This window comes from Lontra canadensis, unplaced genomic scaffold, assembly GCF_010015895.1.
Source record: "Lontra canadensis isolate GAN:19392208 unplaced genomic scaffold, GSC_riverotter_1.0 scaffold92, whole genome shotgun sequence".
NCBI lineage: Eukaryota > Metazoa > Chordata > Mammalia > Carnivora > Mustelidae > Lontra > Lontra canadensis.
The window spans coordinates 1,726,536-1,743,032 of record NW_022631086.1 but is presented as its reverse complement, the minus strand read 5'-3'; the positions used below and the strand labels follow the sequence as shown (position 1 = coordinate 1,743,032).

At 43.1% G+C, this 16,497-nt stretch overlaps 1 protein-coding gene across 7 annotated transcripts in view; it reads right to left on the bottom strand.

Annotated features, from left to right (window-relative positions):
• The window catches only part of ESR1 (estrogen receptor 1), a 395,092-nt gene continuing 378,595 nt past the window's right edge, over positions 1-16,497 (bottom strand). For 6 of the 7 annotated variants that reach the window (XM_032836367.1, XM_032836368.1, XM_032836369.1 and 3 more), the window contains 2 exons: positions 5,110-5,293; positions 651-891 (listed from right to left, as the gene is read on the bottom strand). In XM_032836367.1, the coding sequence (XP_032692258.1) occupies positions 651-891; positions 5,110-5,293 (425 nt within the window). Of the gene's footprint in view, positions 892-5,109; positions 5,294-16,497 lie in introns of all 7 variants that reach the window. The other variant, XM_032836373.1, reaches the window with a different exon arrangement.

Sequence of the window (16,497 nt, the reverse complement as noted above, 5' to 3'; positions counted from 1 at the left end):
ATCAAACCGACAGTTTTGACAATCAGGGGGCCTTCCTCCTCTGTGGGCATCTTGTATTCCTATAGGGCAAATGAGCAGACAATCACTGAATATTCAGCTCCAGCCATGCAACGGAGCAAAAGCTTTAAGGTATTCCTTTAATAAAATGATATGTTGCTATAGGAATACAAGACAATGCCATAAGGAACCCTTGACCTCGCTCTCTCCAAGTCAGCAATGAAAGGAGCCACTTTCAAGTCTCTCCTGTGGCTATTTCTTAGATTCACTAAAAAGCACTTCACAGAGATGAAACGTCCACTCTCCAGGTCTGGGTCGCAACACGTAGCTTAAATGCACAGTCACCCGGTCCCAGCGCACAGACTGAGTTCGGTCATGAAAAGCTACAGAATCCTCATGCTTAGTAATGTAGCAAAGGGAGGGAGAGAGAGAGAGAGAGTCAAAGAATTTAGCCCTGGAATCCCTTTGGCTGTCCCCCAAAGAAGGCGTGCCACTAAGCACTGAGCAAGCAAACAAATGGCCACTCATATCAGAAAGCCACGGTGGCGCGTGCGAGCTGGAGTGAGCGCGGGCGCGGGACTCTGCGATCGCGATGTACGACGTGGGTAAAAGGCCGCGGGGATTCTCAGGACCTCAGGGTGGCCCCGGAGCTCTCAGACCGTGGAGGGGAAGCTCCCCGCCTCCTCGGTGATGTAATAGGCTTGCAGGGAATGTGTCGAAGTCGCGCCCGTGGTGGCCAGCTGGCTCTCGCTCATCTCCTCCATGGGCGCGCTCCCGCCCCCACGGCCGGCGGGGGCGTGCAGGCGGTGCGCGTCCAGCATCTCCAGCAGCAGGTCGTAGAGAGGCACCACGTTCTTGCACTTCATGCTGTAGAGGTGCTCCATGCCTTTGTTGCTGCGGGGGCGGGAGACACGGGGAGGACCACGTTAGTGCCACCCGGGCTCTAGGCCCTGCTGCGACGCCCACGACGGGCGAGGGGGGCAAACTCCAAAGACACCTGCCAACTTTCTCCCCCTTTAAAGAGCCGTTTCAGGATATGCTGTGCAGGTGATTTCCTTCCCCTGACTCAATTGAGGTTCTCTTCCCCTCTATTAGCATCGCATCTAAAAAGAGAAGAGAGACCAGACAGCCATGGAGGCGGAAATTTTTTAAAATGCAAAAAATCGCAGCCTGGGTGGCTCAGTCGGTTTAGCGGCTGCCTTCGGCTCAGGTCTTGGCCCCAGGGTCCTGGGATCGAGCCCCGCATCGGGCTCCCTGCTCAGCGGGAAGCCTGCTTCTCCTTCTCCCTCTGCCTGCTGCTCTCACTATTTGTACAATCTCTGTGTCAAATAAATAAAACCTTAAAAATAAAAAAATAAAATGCAGAAAACAGTTCAAGAACTTCCCCGTTTCAGACTTTCTAGGTGTTTGCTCATTAATCAGAATAAAATCTAAATTTCTTTCACGCTCCGCAAGGTCTAACTGATGGAGCTTCTGCCAACCTCTCAGAGCTCCCCCTGCCCTTCTCCCCTGGCTTACGCTCTTTAGCCGAGCCCACTTTTGTGCTAGAAAGAAAAACGTAATTGAGCTTTTTAAGAAGGAGCTGGAAGAAACTGAGTTCTTCAGTTCCAGACACGGGTGTCTGCCCTCGCTGCCCCCTCTGCCTGGGGGCTCTTTCCCCAAACCTTCAAATGCCACCTCCTCTGAAAGGTCTTTTGCTGCCACAATTGCAGTGACTTCAAGGCCCTATGGCTTTAGCTGTCCTCTTGCATTTACTTTGTTTTCCTCCCAGTGCCAGGACAACCTGAAATTCCTCTCCGGACACACGCAGGCTTATTCCTGCCACACTCACATATACCAGCACAGTCAGGGCAAGCTCCCTGCGGGGCAGTGATGTGCCTATCCTGTGGACCTACAGCAGTGCCAAGAATGTGCTAGATACACAGACAACAGGGACATATGGACACAAGGAAATGTGGGTAAATGGCATTTCTTCTTTTAACCTCTGTCCTCCCCTGTCTTCCCCCAGCCATAACTCTGCTCTTTCCCCACCCCACCACCCATGGAAAAGACACAGAGCAGCTCTTATCAATCCTGAGATTTTTTAGAATTATGTATCATGAAGAGATGGGACCAGGAGAGGGCCCTAGAAAATAGTTGCCATTTTTGGTAGGGGAAGAGTCAGCACAAGCTGGAAACAGGCCATGAAAACCCAATATCAGACTGTTCAGGTCTTACAACACTACATCCTAATTACATATCTAAGTGGAGTTTGTTTGTTTGTTTTTCACTTAAAATGCTGTTAAGCGCCCGCTAGATCTCACACTGTCTTGCTTGTGCAACCTAATGAATACCATTCGTAGTCACAAGAAATCTGGTGTTAAGTGTTCTGAGTAACAACATATGGCTGGGGCCAAACTTAATAAAACAGAGTCCTGTGATTTAGGCTGGATGTAACAAGGCACCAAAACATTATCGTGTGTGTGTGTGTGTGTGTGTGTGTGTGTACACGCACGCACCCCAGTGAGAGAGAGAGAAAATGCTCACAGCTTTCACTAGAATAGCAGCTTCTCTCCAGCTTTTCACACAATTCAAGCAAACTCTAGAGAGTTCTCGCACTGCTGCCGCCCTCTGCCATATGTTACCAATAAAACGACCAGAGCCCTATAAATTTAGTGCAGATATATTGGGGTTTTAACTAATTAGGCTTGCTACTGCTGAAAAGCAGTGGACAGATTTGAAAATTCAGCAATTCCTATGAGCAAATAAAAATCTTCATCTGCAATATGGTTTCTACGATGTCTTTGACCTTCCTAGCCCCGAGTAAAAGCGAATACATTTCTTCAAGGGGAAATCTGGGAGAGGACTGTTATTCTGACATACCCCCTGCTTCCCTCTTTGTAATATTCATAAAAACAACAGATGGGAAAGGACTGGAAATGTGTACTCTAAACGCAGTCCCCCGCTCTACCTGGCCAAGGTGAGTCCTCTGTTTATGACACCAGATACGCAGGAAATCCCCGAGAAACAGAGACTTCAATCACTCTCTCTCGAACTTTGGCAAGTGGAAGTCATCAAACGGGAATTTTGAATTCATGGGGTAGGGAAAATAATCGAGTAATTCTCATTCATCCATTTACTCACATATCCATGTACTCAGCAATAATGTTGAGCCTACATGATACGTAAGATGCCATATATGGGACTGTGGGGGATACAAAGAAAAATAGCTACATTTATTATTTTTTTTTCCAGAAGCTGCCAGTTTTCAGGGTTCTCTCCAGAGAGGGGGAATCTTGGGACTTTGATAGGACAAGCTTCTTGCCACGTGATGCATCATCTCAAGATTTGAAAGCCCCTTAAAATGTGAGCCAACCCTCCAGACACCTTGGCTCTTCCCTCACAGCCACTAAGAAAAGAAATTTCATTTTTGTTTCTAGGGTCTGGGTGTAAGTCACACAGACTTCATCCCATGTGGGTACCTGATTCCTAGTGTCATCACGTCACCTCATTTTTATGGCCTTTCTGGAGTAAAGAATTTTTTCTTTTTTTTTTTTCTTTCTTTTTTTTTTTTTTTTTTCCTCTACTTTCTTTACCTCTGCCCCACAGGCTGAGTTCTGTTCCTGGGAATAGTATCCACTAAGCTCCTGGCCAGCCACTCTACATGACTATTTGAAATGGAAATGAGACCGCTTCCTCCTTTTGGCCCAGAAAGGCTCCATTTCCTTTGCTAATATTCTTCCTTAACTCCTATGCAAAATATCTATGGAGTGGTTCCTATGTGCCAAGCACCAAGCTAGGTGGTATTGGGTGCACAGATGATCCAAGATGGGTTGCGGTAACTGCCTTACAGATTTTCTAGTCTAACTGGGGCGGAGAGCAAAATAAAACTGGGGCAGCAGCAATCAGGAAGAAGAGGGTGCAAATCCCAGCTGGGTGAGGGGTCAGGAGACCCTCCCTGGAAAGAGCACCCAAGCCATGATGGATTAGCTTACGTTTACGAAAACCCATTCCCCGTGCCACATGCCCATGATCTTGACTTTAAGCGTCATTGTGTGACTTGCTGGCCATGGAACATTAGTCGATGTGACTCAACTAAAAGACGATGAACTTGCCCTTACAGGCTTGCTCTCTTGGACCTCTGCCATCACTATGAGAAGAGTATGTCCCAGCTAACCCGCAGGTGCAAGGAGGCTAAAAGACACCCGGAAGCAGAGTCGCCTTCCCAACCTGGAGTCTCCCAGCTGTGCCCCAGCCTCCATCAGCTGCCCCACAGATGTGGGAGTGGACCCAGCAGGGATGGACAGAGCTGCCAGCCAACCTGCAGCCCACCCATGAGTCAGAGAACAGTCATTTACAGCCAGGGCTCAGACTCTCAGGAAGCCCTCGGAAGTTAAGTAGGGTTAGAGCACAAGTTATATGAGCAAAATAAAGGAACTAATGCAATGGGAAGCTACTTCGGGGTTTTAAATAAAGGAATGACGTGAGTCGATGTGGTATTAGATGGCCACTCTGGCTCTGGTGTGGAGAATGTGTTGGGGGGGGTCAAGACGGAAGGCAGGGAGGTGCATCGGGTGGCCACTGTAGAAATCCAGAAGGAACGCTGGCGGGGATGTGGGCAGCAGCAGTGAGGGGTGGCGAGAAGGGGTCTGAGAGGAATGGAGGAATCAGTGTTGACTCTCTGTGAGGCACGAGGCTTAGGGACTGAGAGTCTCTCAGAATTTCTAAGTGTACGTCGGGGGAATACGATGCAGGAACCATAAGGGAGGCGCCCAGGACCTCCGGAGGACAGGTGTGCTCACAGGCTGGCCTTGACTGGTGGGACAAAGTGAATGACCAAACACTGCCGTCCTCCCGCAACCCACATATTGCCCACCCCTCCCCTGACGGGGCTTTGTGCGGGCTTCCAACTGAGCACAAATGTCACTTCCATCTGCCCCATGCCCTAGCTCTCCATCTGCCCCATGCCCTAGCCAGACTGCCTCCTCTGCCCTCAGCTTTATGCCCCTCACATGCCAGGAACTGTGCCAAGAGGGCTCTCTGCCTTCAGGCACCGGCACTCTCCAGCCCAGCGGTAACATGTTTGAGGGCTCCTGTTCTGATCCTCCTGTGGGGAACCCAAGGATGCCTCACCTCATGTGCCTGATGTGGGAGAGGATGAGGAGGAGCTGGGCCAGACGCCGGTGCTGCTGCTGCAGAGTGAGGCCTGCTTTGGCCATCAGATGGATCAAGGTGTCTGTGATCTTGTCCAAGACACGGTGGATATGGTCCTTCTCCTCCAGAGACTTCAGGGTGCTGGACAGAAATGTGTACACTCCTGCATGTGCAGAGAGAGAGAGAGACAGAGAAAGAGGATGAGGTCTAGGAGACTGGCGGTGTGCGTGGGACTGACACCCAGCCAGCACCTTCCCCTTCCCCTGCCCCACGACCCTGCACAGCAGTGGGGAAGTGTGCGACCCATTTGATCTAAGCAACCCTACAAAATTCCTAATCAATATACATGTCTGAGAGGACCAAGAAACCCATCCGGCCTCCTGTATGGAGCCGTCTTCCAGGATTTATCATCAAGATACCCGGGAAAGTCACTGTTTGCCTTGGGGCCATAATGGTGTCACCAGCCACCCCCTCTCTGTCGGTCTGACACCCACACAAACTATCCCATTAACACTGACCACAGCCTGAGAGAGGCATTATTAGTCCTTTTCTCAGGAAGAAACCAAAGGGCAGAGAGGTCCTCAGGACAAAGCTGAGCTGGGAATGAAGCCCCACACGCTGACTCCACGCCTGGTCATTATCAGGGAGACTCCCAGGAGACCCGTGTCACTCTGGTAAGATGCACGGAGAGCGACAAATGATCTGTTCAGTGATTCAGGTCATTTTTTTCCAGGTAGGATCTAATTTGCTGTTATGTTTCAGGTCAGGCTTAGGGCCTTTTCATCCTCAGTGAAAGGTTTATGATGGGGGGCGGCGGTTGTAGAGGACCCTGGGAACTGCTGTTTTCCACTGCCAGGCATGTTTGGATTTTGTTTGCCCCCCCCCCCCCCCAGCTCTTGCCTTTCTCCTGGTGATGGACCCGACTTCTTGGGCCACAGGTAGACTCAGGACCAAAATTAGACAATCAGGTCACTCTGTTCTTTGGGACAGTATTAGCCCTGAGCTAGACAATCAGAGCTTTTTCTGCGATTGTATATGGAAGTCCTGAGATGGAAATTCTTCCCTCTAGGTTGTGAGCTTGGAGGGAGAGAATATTCAGCTTTCCTATAGTGCCCCCCTCCCTGCCCTTGGGGATCGCCCATCTGCCCAACTGAGCGGAGCCACAGTCAGCAGGGGTGACAGTTACATGGCAGTGGGGAGGGGCCGGGGGGAATCCTGGCTCCAGTCACGAGGTCCCACTCTTACATTGTTTTCCTTTGACTTTGGAACTTCCATAGTGTCCTTTCTAACATTCCAAAATTCCCTTTTTACTTAAGATAGTGGGAGTGGGGTGTCCGTCCCTTGCGACTGAAAGAGTCTATTAGAGTTGTGAACTCAGCGCAAGGATCTGAGGAAGGTGAATGCGAAAGAGATGGGAACAATTCAGAGCAAGAGGAGGACAGGATGGATCAGTCTTGTCTTGGGACCACAAGGATGGATTTCCCATCAGGAAAACACTCCAGAAATAAGGTCCATCTGAATGTACCATTTTATAAGGGGCAGATGATGCTATATTTTTCTCCAGATGATGCATTATGTATTTATGTATATAAACACTTTTTTTGGTCTTTATGTATATAAACTGTATGTTTATAACACTTTATGTATATAAACACTTTTTTGGGTCTTAACCTCTGTTGGTTAATATTAACCTCTATTAATCTCTATTGGTTAATTGCGCCCATCGGCCCTCTCCTAAAACGATTTCTTCTCGTCCTCCTCCTTCCCGTTCCTCAATGGTACCCTCAAGTGAAGACCCCAAATCTATGAATCCCTGACCCTATACTGGTAATATGGTGGTGGTGACAAGTTACTGCTCACAGCGTGTCCCGTATTGGATCCTGGTGGAAATACCTCCACCATGGAATCTAAAGTAAACAGAGTTGTAATTGCCCAGAATGGAAAATGGCTGAACTTTAAAACAAATAAAACAGCAACAATAAAACCTGGATGGTTAAGATCTTGGCTTACATGCAGTTGAATAGAATAGTGTAGCTTTTGGTACCCTGAGGCAATTTGAGCCAAAGCAAATAGACCACAGAACGAGTAAGCAACAGACAGGCAGTGAAATAAGAAAGAAATTGCTGGATTCCTTTACCTATGTTCCCTGTGAACCGTTGACAGAGAAAGAATGTGTCCATTAGGAAAAATGCGCAACTATCCAGGGGTCCTGGAGTCAGCCTGGAGGTGAGGGAGAGCAGGAAAGGAGTGCACCAGCGGGTTGGAGGTCGGAGGCACCTCGAAGCTCCTCCAGCCCCACCTCCCACTTCCCTCTCTGTCACCACACACATCCGAGTGTCATGTCTCCCCGCGGCCCTGCATCGGGCTGGGTGTCCTGGGAACCTGCTCAGGCCACACTGCTGAGTTAAACCAACTCTGATGATGCATTTTCTACCAGTTTCCTCTTTTGTCACCACTGGGGATGCTGGCCTCATTCACCGAAAATCCCATTCGGGTTCAAGGGAACCAAAGACACCGGGAACAAGCAGGGTCAAGGTGATGCGCAGCCGCACCTGCTCGTCTTCCATGTGCGCATGCCTAGAGGCTTTCTCTAAGGACCTCCTGTAAGCACACACTACGATACTTAACAGGGATTCCAAGCCTTATTTTAAGTGTTAATGTTTTAAGTGAGGATATTGCCTGTGGAGAAAGAGTTTTCTTAACACTGACTCTTGGGCTGCAGGCCATTCTCAGAATAAGCCTGTTTTTCTACTCTTGTTTTGGCACCAATACAGCTTATCATTCTTCATTGTCAACAGTTGCTTCCTTGCTGTGAAAATATACTCTGGAATAAAAATACAGTCCGTTGAAATGCCAGTAATGGACAACAGCAGCCACCATCCATTTGGGCTTTTCTGGCAAAATGTGGCCCATGTTTGCTACCTGTTGCCCCTAAGGAAGACTTTTGTGAAAAACAATAGAAATCCAAAGTCCCAGAATACTTCAGGAGCTCCGGCAAATGAAAAACTGGGCTGCTGGTAATTTCCATATCCCAGGTCGTCTCTGCCACCCTGGACGGCTGCACCACGGTGCCCAGCAGCCCAGCGCCAGTGATCAGACAGTGAGGGCCTTCAGAAATATTCTTGCAACAAGACTGGCTTTGCAACTCCCAGAGCTGCTCCAAATCCCCAAGATGGAAAAAACCAATCTGGATGTCATTATCCGGTCTTAAAATGTTATTAGCAAATCTGAGCTTCTACATACTCTGAATCTTGGCCAACACTAGGAGATGCAGGAAGAGTCTGTGGAGAAATCTGGTGGTAGAAAAGAAGGGGGAGTGAAGCCACAAGGACCCCCTCCCCCATACAGAAGAGACCGCAGCCCAATATCTCTCGCTCTCTTGCTCTCACTGACTCTTGATTCCACTCTCTTCCTCCTCTCATTCTGCTTGGATCCCCTTGTTCTTCCTTCTTCCTTCTTTTCTCCCCCTCTACCTCTTTTACTTGTCCAGATGATGGAGTCTTCTGGAAGCTGGAGGAATGCAGGCATGGGCACGGAGGGCGTGTATGCATGTGGTCATGCCCAGAAGGAAGACCTAGCACAACCAACTATGGACCTGCACTGGTGGTCACATCTGACTGTTCCAAACGGAATGACAAGTTCCAAGGCCCATGGCTCAGCAGTTGTTTCAGGACCAATTCTTCAAAGAAGGACACGTGTTTTCTCTTCCAAAAGGAAGAAAGTGACAGTAGACCCTTGGAGAATCCTTCACTCTACGGCAGTTTAATCAAATTCAAAAAAGAGTGAGAGAGACTCAACGGGTAAAGGTAGCAAAGAAAACTCCTCAAGTCCACAGAGGTAAGTAGTCTGGGCCTGCAAGCTGCCACTGCACTTGCATCAAAAGGGAGTTCTCTTTCTATCCTGTTCATCCAGGGATTAGTCCTTAGGTCAGCCTTTAGGCCTTTAACCCTAAAGTAAGCCAAGAGCACGATGGCTCAGAAGTGCCTTCGAGACTGGCAGTTGGATGAGTGCTCCATTGGCTTTGTGCTTTACCTATGACTGCGGTTTAGATTGTGCCCTGTGGGGCGTTGGGACAGTTCATGGTGGCTACAGCTATTTAGTGGGAGAGACCTGTTGGATGACCTACAAGGTGTGGGACAGTCCCAAAAGATGGATATTTTCTTGAATGTACTAATGAATTAATCCTATTATAAATAAAAATTCTGTAGCGAAAAGTTTTTGCAAGACTGTACACAAGAAGTCCAGTATGTAGGTGTCTGTATAGAAGGGGAAACTTAAATGGAATACTTTTTCTCAAAATTATTAAAAAATTTATTCACTTGATGTAGCCAATTGAATGTATTACATAAGCTTTCCAACTATATGGTTAGTTGAAATGATTTCAGTGCAGGTGTACAAGTACTACATAAGAAACATACCTGGTTGCAATTTATAGAACAGATTTCTTCTAAACAAAATCAGAATCAACTATTATAAAACAGTGGACATTAATGAAATATTGTGGTTTTGCCCCTATGTGTTTTTAAATAATTTTGTGGCACAGTAGGAAATCCATTTTATGAAAAGTACATGTTAAAATTATTTTGGGGTTCTTGTCTTCTGTCTTGGACAGACATTGTCTCCAGGGATTTCCCACAGATTTCTTGGTCACCACTTATATATATTGTTGTTTCTTTTTCCAATTCATCACTTCTCCATTGCTTATCCAAAGGAAATTGTCTCTAAGGCCTTTTTAAGTTCTTAAAAGTTATGAGCGTTTAAGATCAGATGTGTTTTTGTATAAGAGTGTATTTCAGATATAAGAACATACAGAGACTGAAAGAGAAAGGATGAAATAAGATATTCCATGCAACTAGCAATGAAAAGTAGGCATAGCCATAGGACATATGACGTAGTACTTATGTCAGAAAATATAGACTTTAAAATAAAAACTTTAACCAAAGACAAAGAAGGGTATTACATAACAATAAAAGGGTTAATCCAACAAGAGAATATAACATTTGTAAATATTTATGCACCCAAAATAGGAGGGCCAGAATATAGAAAGCAGACGTTAACAGACCTAAGGGAGCAATACAGTAATAGTAGCAGACTTTAACAACCCACTTACCTCAACAGATATAGCATCCAGACAGAAAATCAGTAAGGAAAGACCAGCCTTAAGCGACATGTTAGAACGAATGGATGTAATGGATATATACAGAGCGTTCCATCCAAGAGCAGCAGAATACACATTCTTCTCAAGTGCACACGGGACATTCTCCAAAACGGATCACTTTTTAGGCCACAGAAAAAGTCTTGGTAAACTTAAGAAGACCGAAATCATACCAAGTGTCTTTTCTGACCACAGTGGTACAAAACTAGAGATGAGTAGAATAAGAAAACTGGAAAAATCACAAATACAGAGAGATTACACAACATGCTACTAAAGAACCAATGGGTCAATGAAGAAAAAAAATACCTTATGAGAAATGAAAATGAAATACAACAGTTTAAAATCTCTGGGATGGAGCAAAAGCAGTTCTAAAAAGGAAGTTCATAGCTATACCAGCCTACCTCAAGAAATAAGAAAAATCTCAGATAAGCAATCTAACTTCACACCAAAGGATACTAGAAAAAAGACCAAATGAAGCCCAAAATTAGTAAGAGGAAAGAAATAATTAAGATGAGAGCAGATATAAATGAAATAAAAACTGAAACACATAATAAAAAAAGACTAATGTAACTAAGAGCTGCTTCTTTCAAAAGATAAACAAAATTGACAAACCTCTAGCTAAATTCACCAAAAAAAAGAAAGAAAAAAGGGAGAGGGTGCAAATAAATACAATAAAAAATCAAAGACAAGTTAAAACTGATACCACAGAAATACAAAGGATCATAAGAGACTAGTACAAATAATTATGTGCCAAAAAACTGGACAATCTAGAAAAAAATAGATAAATTCCTAGAAACGCACAGTCTTCCAAGATCAAATCATGAACAAATAGAAAATCTGAATAGACCGATTACTAGTAAGGAGATTCAATTGGTAATCAAAAAACTCCCAACAAACAAAAGCCCAGGACGAGATGGTTTCACTGATGAATTCTACCAAACATCCAAAGATTTAAGACATATCGTTCTCAAAATCCTCCAAAAAACTGAAGGGGGAGGAATGCTCCCAAACTCATTTTATGAGGCCAGCACCACCCTGTTATCAAAACCAAGGACATTACAGAAAAAAAAAAAAAAAGAAAGAAAAGGAAAGAAAATTGCAGGTCAGTATCCCTGATGAACAGAGATGCAAAATCCTCAGCAAAGATATTAGAAAACCAAATTCAATAACACATTAAAAGGATTATCCACCATGATAAAGTCCAGGGATGCAAGGATGATTTAACATCTGCAAATCAATGTGATGTACCACATTAACAAAATGAAGAATAAAAATCATATGATCATCTAAATAAATGCAGAAAAAGCATTTGAAAAAATTCAGAATTCATTTATGATAAAAACATTCAACACAGTGTGTATAGACAGAAAGTACCTCAAAATAATGAAGACCATATGACAAACCCACAGGTAACATCATACTCAACAGTATGATGAAAAGCTGAAAGCTTTTCCTCTAAGGTAAAAAATAAGACAAGAAAGCCCACCCTAGCTACTTTTTTCAATATGGTATTGGAACTTCTAGCCATAGTAATTAGGCAAGAAACCAGAAATAAAAGACATCTGTATTACAAAAGAAGAACTAAAACTGTCGCTATTTGCAGATGACTTGATACTATATATAAAAAATACTAAAATCTCCACAAAAAACTGTTAGAACTAATAAATGAATTCAGTAAAGATGCAGAATACAAAATCAAAATTCAGAAATCTGTTATGCTTCTATAACAAACTGTCAGAAAGAGAAATTTAAAAAACACTCCCATTTACAACTGCACCCAAAAGAATAAAATCCCTAGGAATAAATTTAACCAAGGAGGTGAAAAACCAGTAGTCTGAATACTATAAGACACCACCACCACCACCACCACCACCAACAACAACAACAACAAAAATGGAAGAAGACACAAATAGCTACATTGATATCCATGCACATGGATAATAAGAATTAAGATGTTCAAAATGTCCATGCTATCCAAAGCAATCTACATATTCAGTATAATCTCTACCAAAAGCCCAATGGCACCTTTCACAGAACTGGAATAAATAATTCTAAACTTTGCATGAAGCCACAACAGACCCCAAATAGCCAAACCAATCTTGAGAAAGAACATATATCTACTAAGGGGTTAACATTAAAAATATGTGAAGAACTCAAACAACTTATCATCCTTCTACTGATGTGATTATTTACCTGAAAAGTGAAAAACCCGTTCATAACCTAATCCTTGTAATCCTTTACTGTTACACTAGTATTTGTGAAATCACAGTCATTCAAGTCCTCTTCTAAGTGGTCTCAAAGTGAGAGGGATCACAGTGAAGGCAAGTGTTTTTGCCAGAACCCAACATGAGAACACAGTGGTCCATCTGATGTCACCATGTACTACTCATGGGTACCCTCTTGGCACAGATGACTATGAGATCATATACTAATGATTCAGTGATATTTACCAATTTAGTATAATTTTTAATGAAATCTACTAAAAATCCTAAAAGGTAAATACTTGGTATGTCAATACTTTCAAGCTGACTCAAAGGACAAATCCTATAATGACTTCACATGGTGAAATTGATGAACTGACTTAATTGACTTGAAAAGAAATCTTAAATTTATACTTAAGTAAATAATTTAAGTGACATCCATGTGTCTCAGTTTTTTATTGAAGTATAATTGACATACAATATTATATTATCCTCAGATGTAGAACATAGTAATTCGATACTTACATAGATTATGAAATGATCACCATGACAAGTCTAATTACCATCTGTCACCATGCAAAGTTTTTACAATATTATTGACTATATTCCCTGTGATGGATACCACATCCCTGTATCTTATTAATTTTATAACTGTAAGATTGTGCTTCTTAATTTCCTTCACCTGTTTCATCCATCTCCCCATCCCCCTTCCCTCTGGCAACCACCAGTTTGTTCTCTCTACCTATGACTCTGTTTCTGTTGTTTTATTTGTTCATTGTTTTGCTTTTTAGATTACATATTTAAGTGAAATCCTATAGTATTTCTCTTTCTTGGGCTCCTTTAATTTGGTATAATACCCTCTAGGTCCATCCATGTTGTTGCAAATGGTAAGATCGCATTCTTCTTTATAGTTGAGTAATATTCCACTGTGTGTATACACAAACACACAACACACACACACACAGTTATGTACCTCATATCTTCTTTATTCATTCATCTATAAGTGGACATGGACACTTGGGCTGCTTCTATGTCCTGGCTACTATAAATAATGTTGTGACCAACGTAGGGGTGCATATGTCTTTTCGAATTAACATTTTCATTTTCTTTGAATGCCCAGAAGAAGAAATGCTGAATCATATGGTTGTTCTATTTTTAATTTTTAAAGGACCCTTCATACTATTTTCCACAGTAGCTACACCAATTTACATTACCACCAACAGTGCACGAGGGTTGCCTTTTCCTCACAGCCTAACATTTGTTATTTCTTGTCTTTCTGATAATAGCCACTATGAAAAGAGTGAGATCTTAACTCACTGTGGTTTTAATTTGTATTTTCATGATGATTCAGGATGTCGAGCATCTGTTCTTGTGCCTGTTGGTCATCTGGATGTCTTTTTTGGAAAAATGTCTATTCAGGTCCTTTGCCCATTTTTAAAATTGGATTGTTTGTCTTTTGCTGTATATGTTGTCTACCTTGGATATTAAATCTTTATTGTATACTTCATTTGAAAATATCTTCTCCTAGTCAGTGGGATGTCTTTTCATTTTGCTGATGGTTTCCTCCACTATACAAGAGCCTTTTAATTTAATGTTGTCCCATTTGTTTATTTTTGCTTTTGTTGTCCTTTCCTGAGGAGACAGATCCAAAAAAATAATGCTAGACCGATGTCAAGGCAGCTATAGCCATTTGTTCTTCTAGGAATTTTATGATTTCAGGTCTTCAATCCATTTTAAGTTTATTTTCTATAGGGTATAAGAAAGTGGTCCAGTTTCATTCTTTTGCATGTAGTTTTTATATATTAAATTGCAGTTGTATGGGAAATTGGGAAAAATGAGTGAAGGGGAGAAGGAGATACATGTTTCCAGTTATGGAATGAATAGATCACAGGAATAAAAGGCACAGAATAAGGAACACAGTCAATGATATTATAATAGTGACATATGAGGACAGATGGAAGCTACACTTGGATGAGCATAGCATAATGTATAAACCTGTTGAATCACTATATTTTACACCTGAAATTACTGTAATATTGTGTGTCAACTATACCCAAATTAAAAAACGGCAGTTTTTAATATTTGTAGTAAATTGTATCCTAACCTTATACCTTTTTAGGACGATTCCATTAGGGGTCTATGTTTTGCTTAAAAGCCTTATTTTGGTTAGTTATATCTGTAACGTATAAAGAAAGCACCGGGGTTCTGATTTTTGTATTCCTCCAACAGTCAACTGCTAGGTTTCAGAGGTCAAGAAGAAGATATTCTGAAGGGACATTTGCTGGAAAATGTGCAGCCCATCTATAACAGAGGGATTTACTCACAAGGTTCCATGCAGAACTCCCAGTCCTAGTAGCTGGCCTGGTCTCAGAAGGCCTTGAGGGTTTCATTTTTTTCCCCCCAGAGAAGGTAGGCCAAAACAATCTGCATAAATTCTTTTTCCTGGACCTCACTTTTTCTTGCTTGGCATTTTAGGGGTGATGAGTGACAACACAGAGCAGGAAGCAAGTCTTACATGTTGGAGCAGACTGTATTTTCCAAAGGTGACCACAACAATATTTCCCATTCAACATGCTTCTCTATGATATGATGCCTGCATGCCTCCCCTAGAGATGTCCAAGCTATGCCTTCCCTTGAGTCTGGGTGGAACTGTGACTTGCTTGTAATTAAAAAAAAAAAAAAAAAAAAAAAAAGGACTGGAAGTGATGCTGTGTGACTTCTAAGGGACTATCGCACAAGGCCATGCAGCTTCTGCCTTGTCAGCTGGGACACTGGCTTCTGGAGCCCTTGCCACACCTATGAGGGGCAGTGCACCAGGCTGTGGGGGAGCTAGGAGGAGAGACCACAGATAAGCCCCTTCATTGACAGCTCCAGCTGATGTCCCATCTGACAGCCAGCATCAACTGCCAGCATATGAATAAAGACAACTCAAGGTGACTGCACCCAAAACTATCAAACTACCCCTACTTCATGAATCTCCCCATCTGGGGGATGGGGGAAAGGGACAAGATATTCCCTCTGTGCCCTAGCCAAATTCATGTTCAAGATAATACAACCTTTTTTTAAACCTATTTTGGGGGTAATTTATTACACAACAGCAGCAGGCAGAACACACCTGGATATCTGCACAAAATGCCCAGAAAGGAAAATGATCCAGAATGGGCAGATTGGAGATTGGACCCCTGCGCTGGTACATCATGAAATGAAACTACATCTGGATACTTCCTCCACATTATGAATGCTACTGACTATCAACGCCTTAATCCAGACCTTGACCTTCACCCGTGATACAATGGTAAAGGCCTGAACACATCCTATCAGATATTATATGCAGTTAACAATTTTCTGTAGAAGCCATTAGCCCTGACCATTGCCCAGCTTATTATCAAAACACCTGGATCTTCTCCTAACTGGCAACCCAAAATATCTGCATCTGGTTTCTCATCACCAGAGAATAAAACACTCCAAGTTTTCAGTTCCATTTATCCTTATCAAGCCTTAAATGTGAGAAACAGACTTTGTAGAGATTTGCCCAAAGGAGAGTTTTTATGTTAAACAACTGGCCTATTTAATTTTATTTTTATTAAAAGTCTGTGAACCTTGTAATGGAATGTGTTCTCCTCTATGCTTTCGCCAAGAGAAGGAAAGTTAGAGCCAAATTTGTGGCCTGCTCCTAAGAAATGTACAGATGTGCTTCTGCATGCTAATTTGACTCCTGGATTTATTATTTCATTCACTCTATTTTCCTTTTTTACAAATTTTGCCAATTATTGATTTACTCCCTTTGTGTTACATAAAATTTTACCAAGCCATTTCAAATTCTCTGTGAAAGAGGCAATATATGCATCAAGTAATTAAAAAGACATCCCTCCACCTTCTGCCAAATCAACAGTGTTAGTGTGAATGCAAATGTTTATAAAATATTCATCTGACTTAGCTTCGAAGCCAGAAAAAAAGTGCCATATGATTAAGAATATATTATAGGCAGAAATGCACATGAGCTCATCCCCC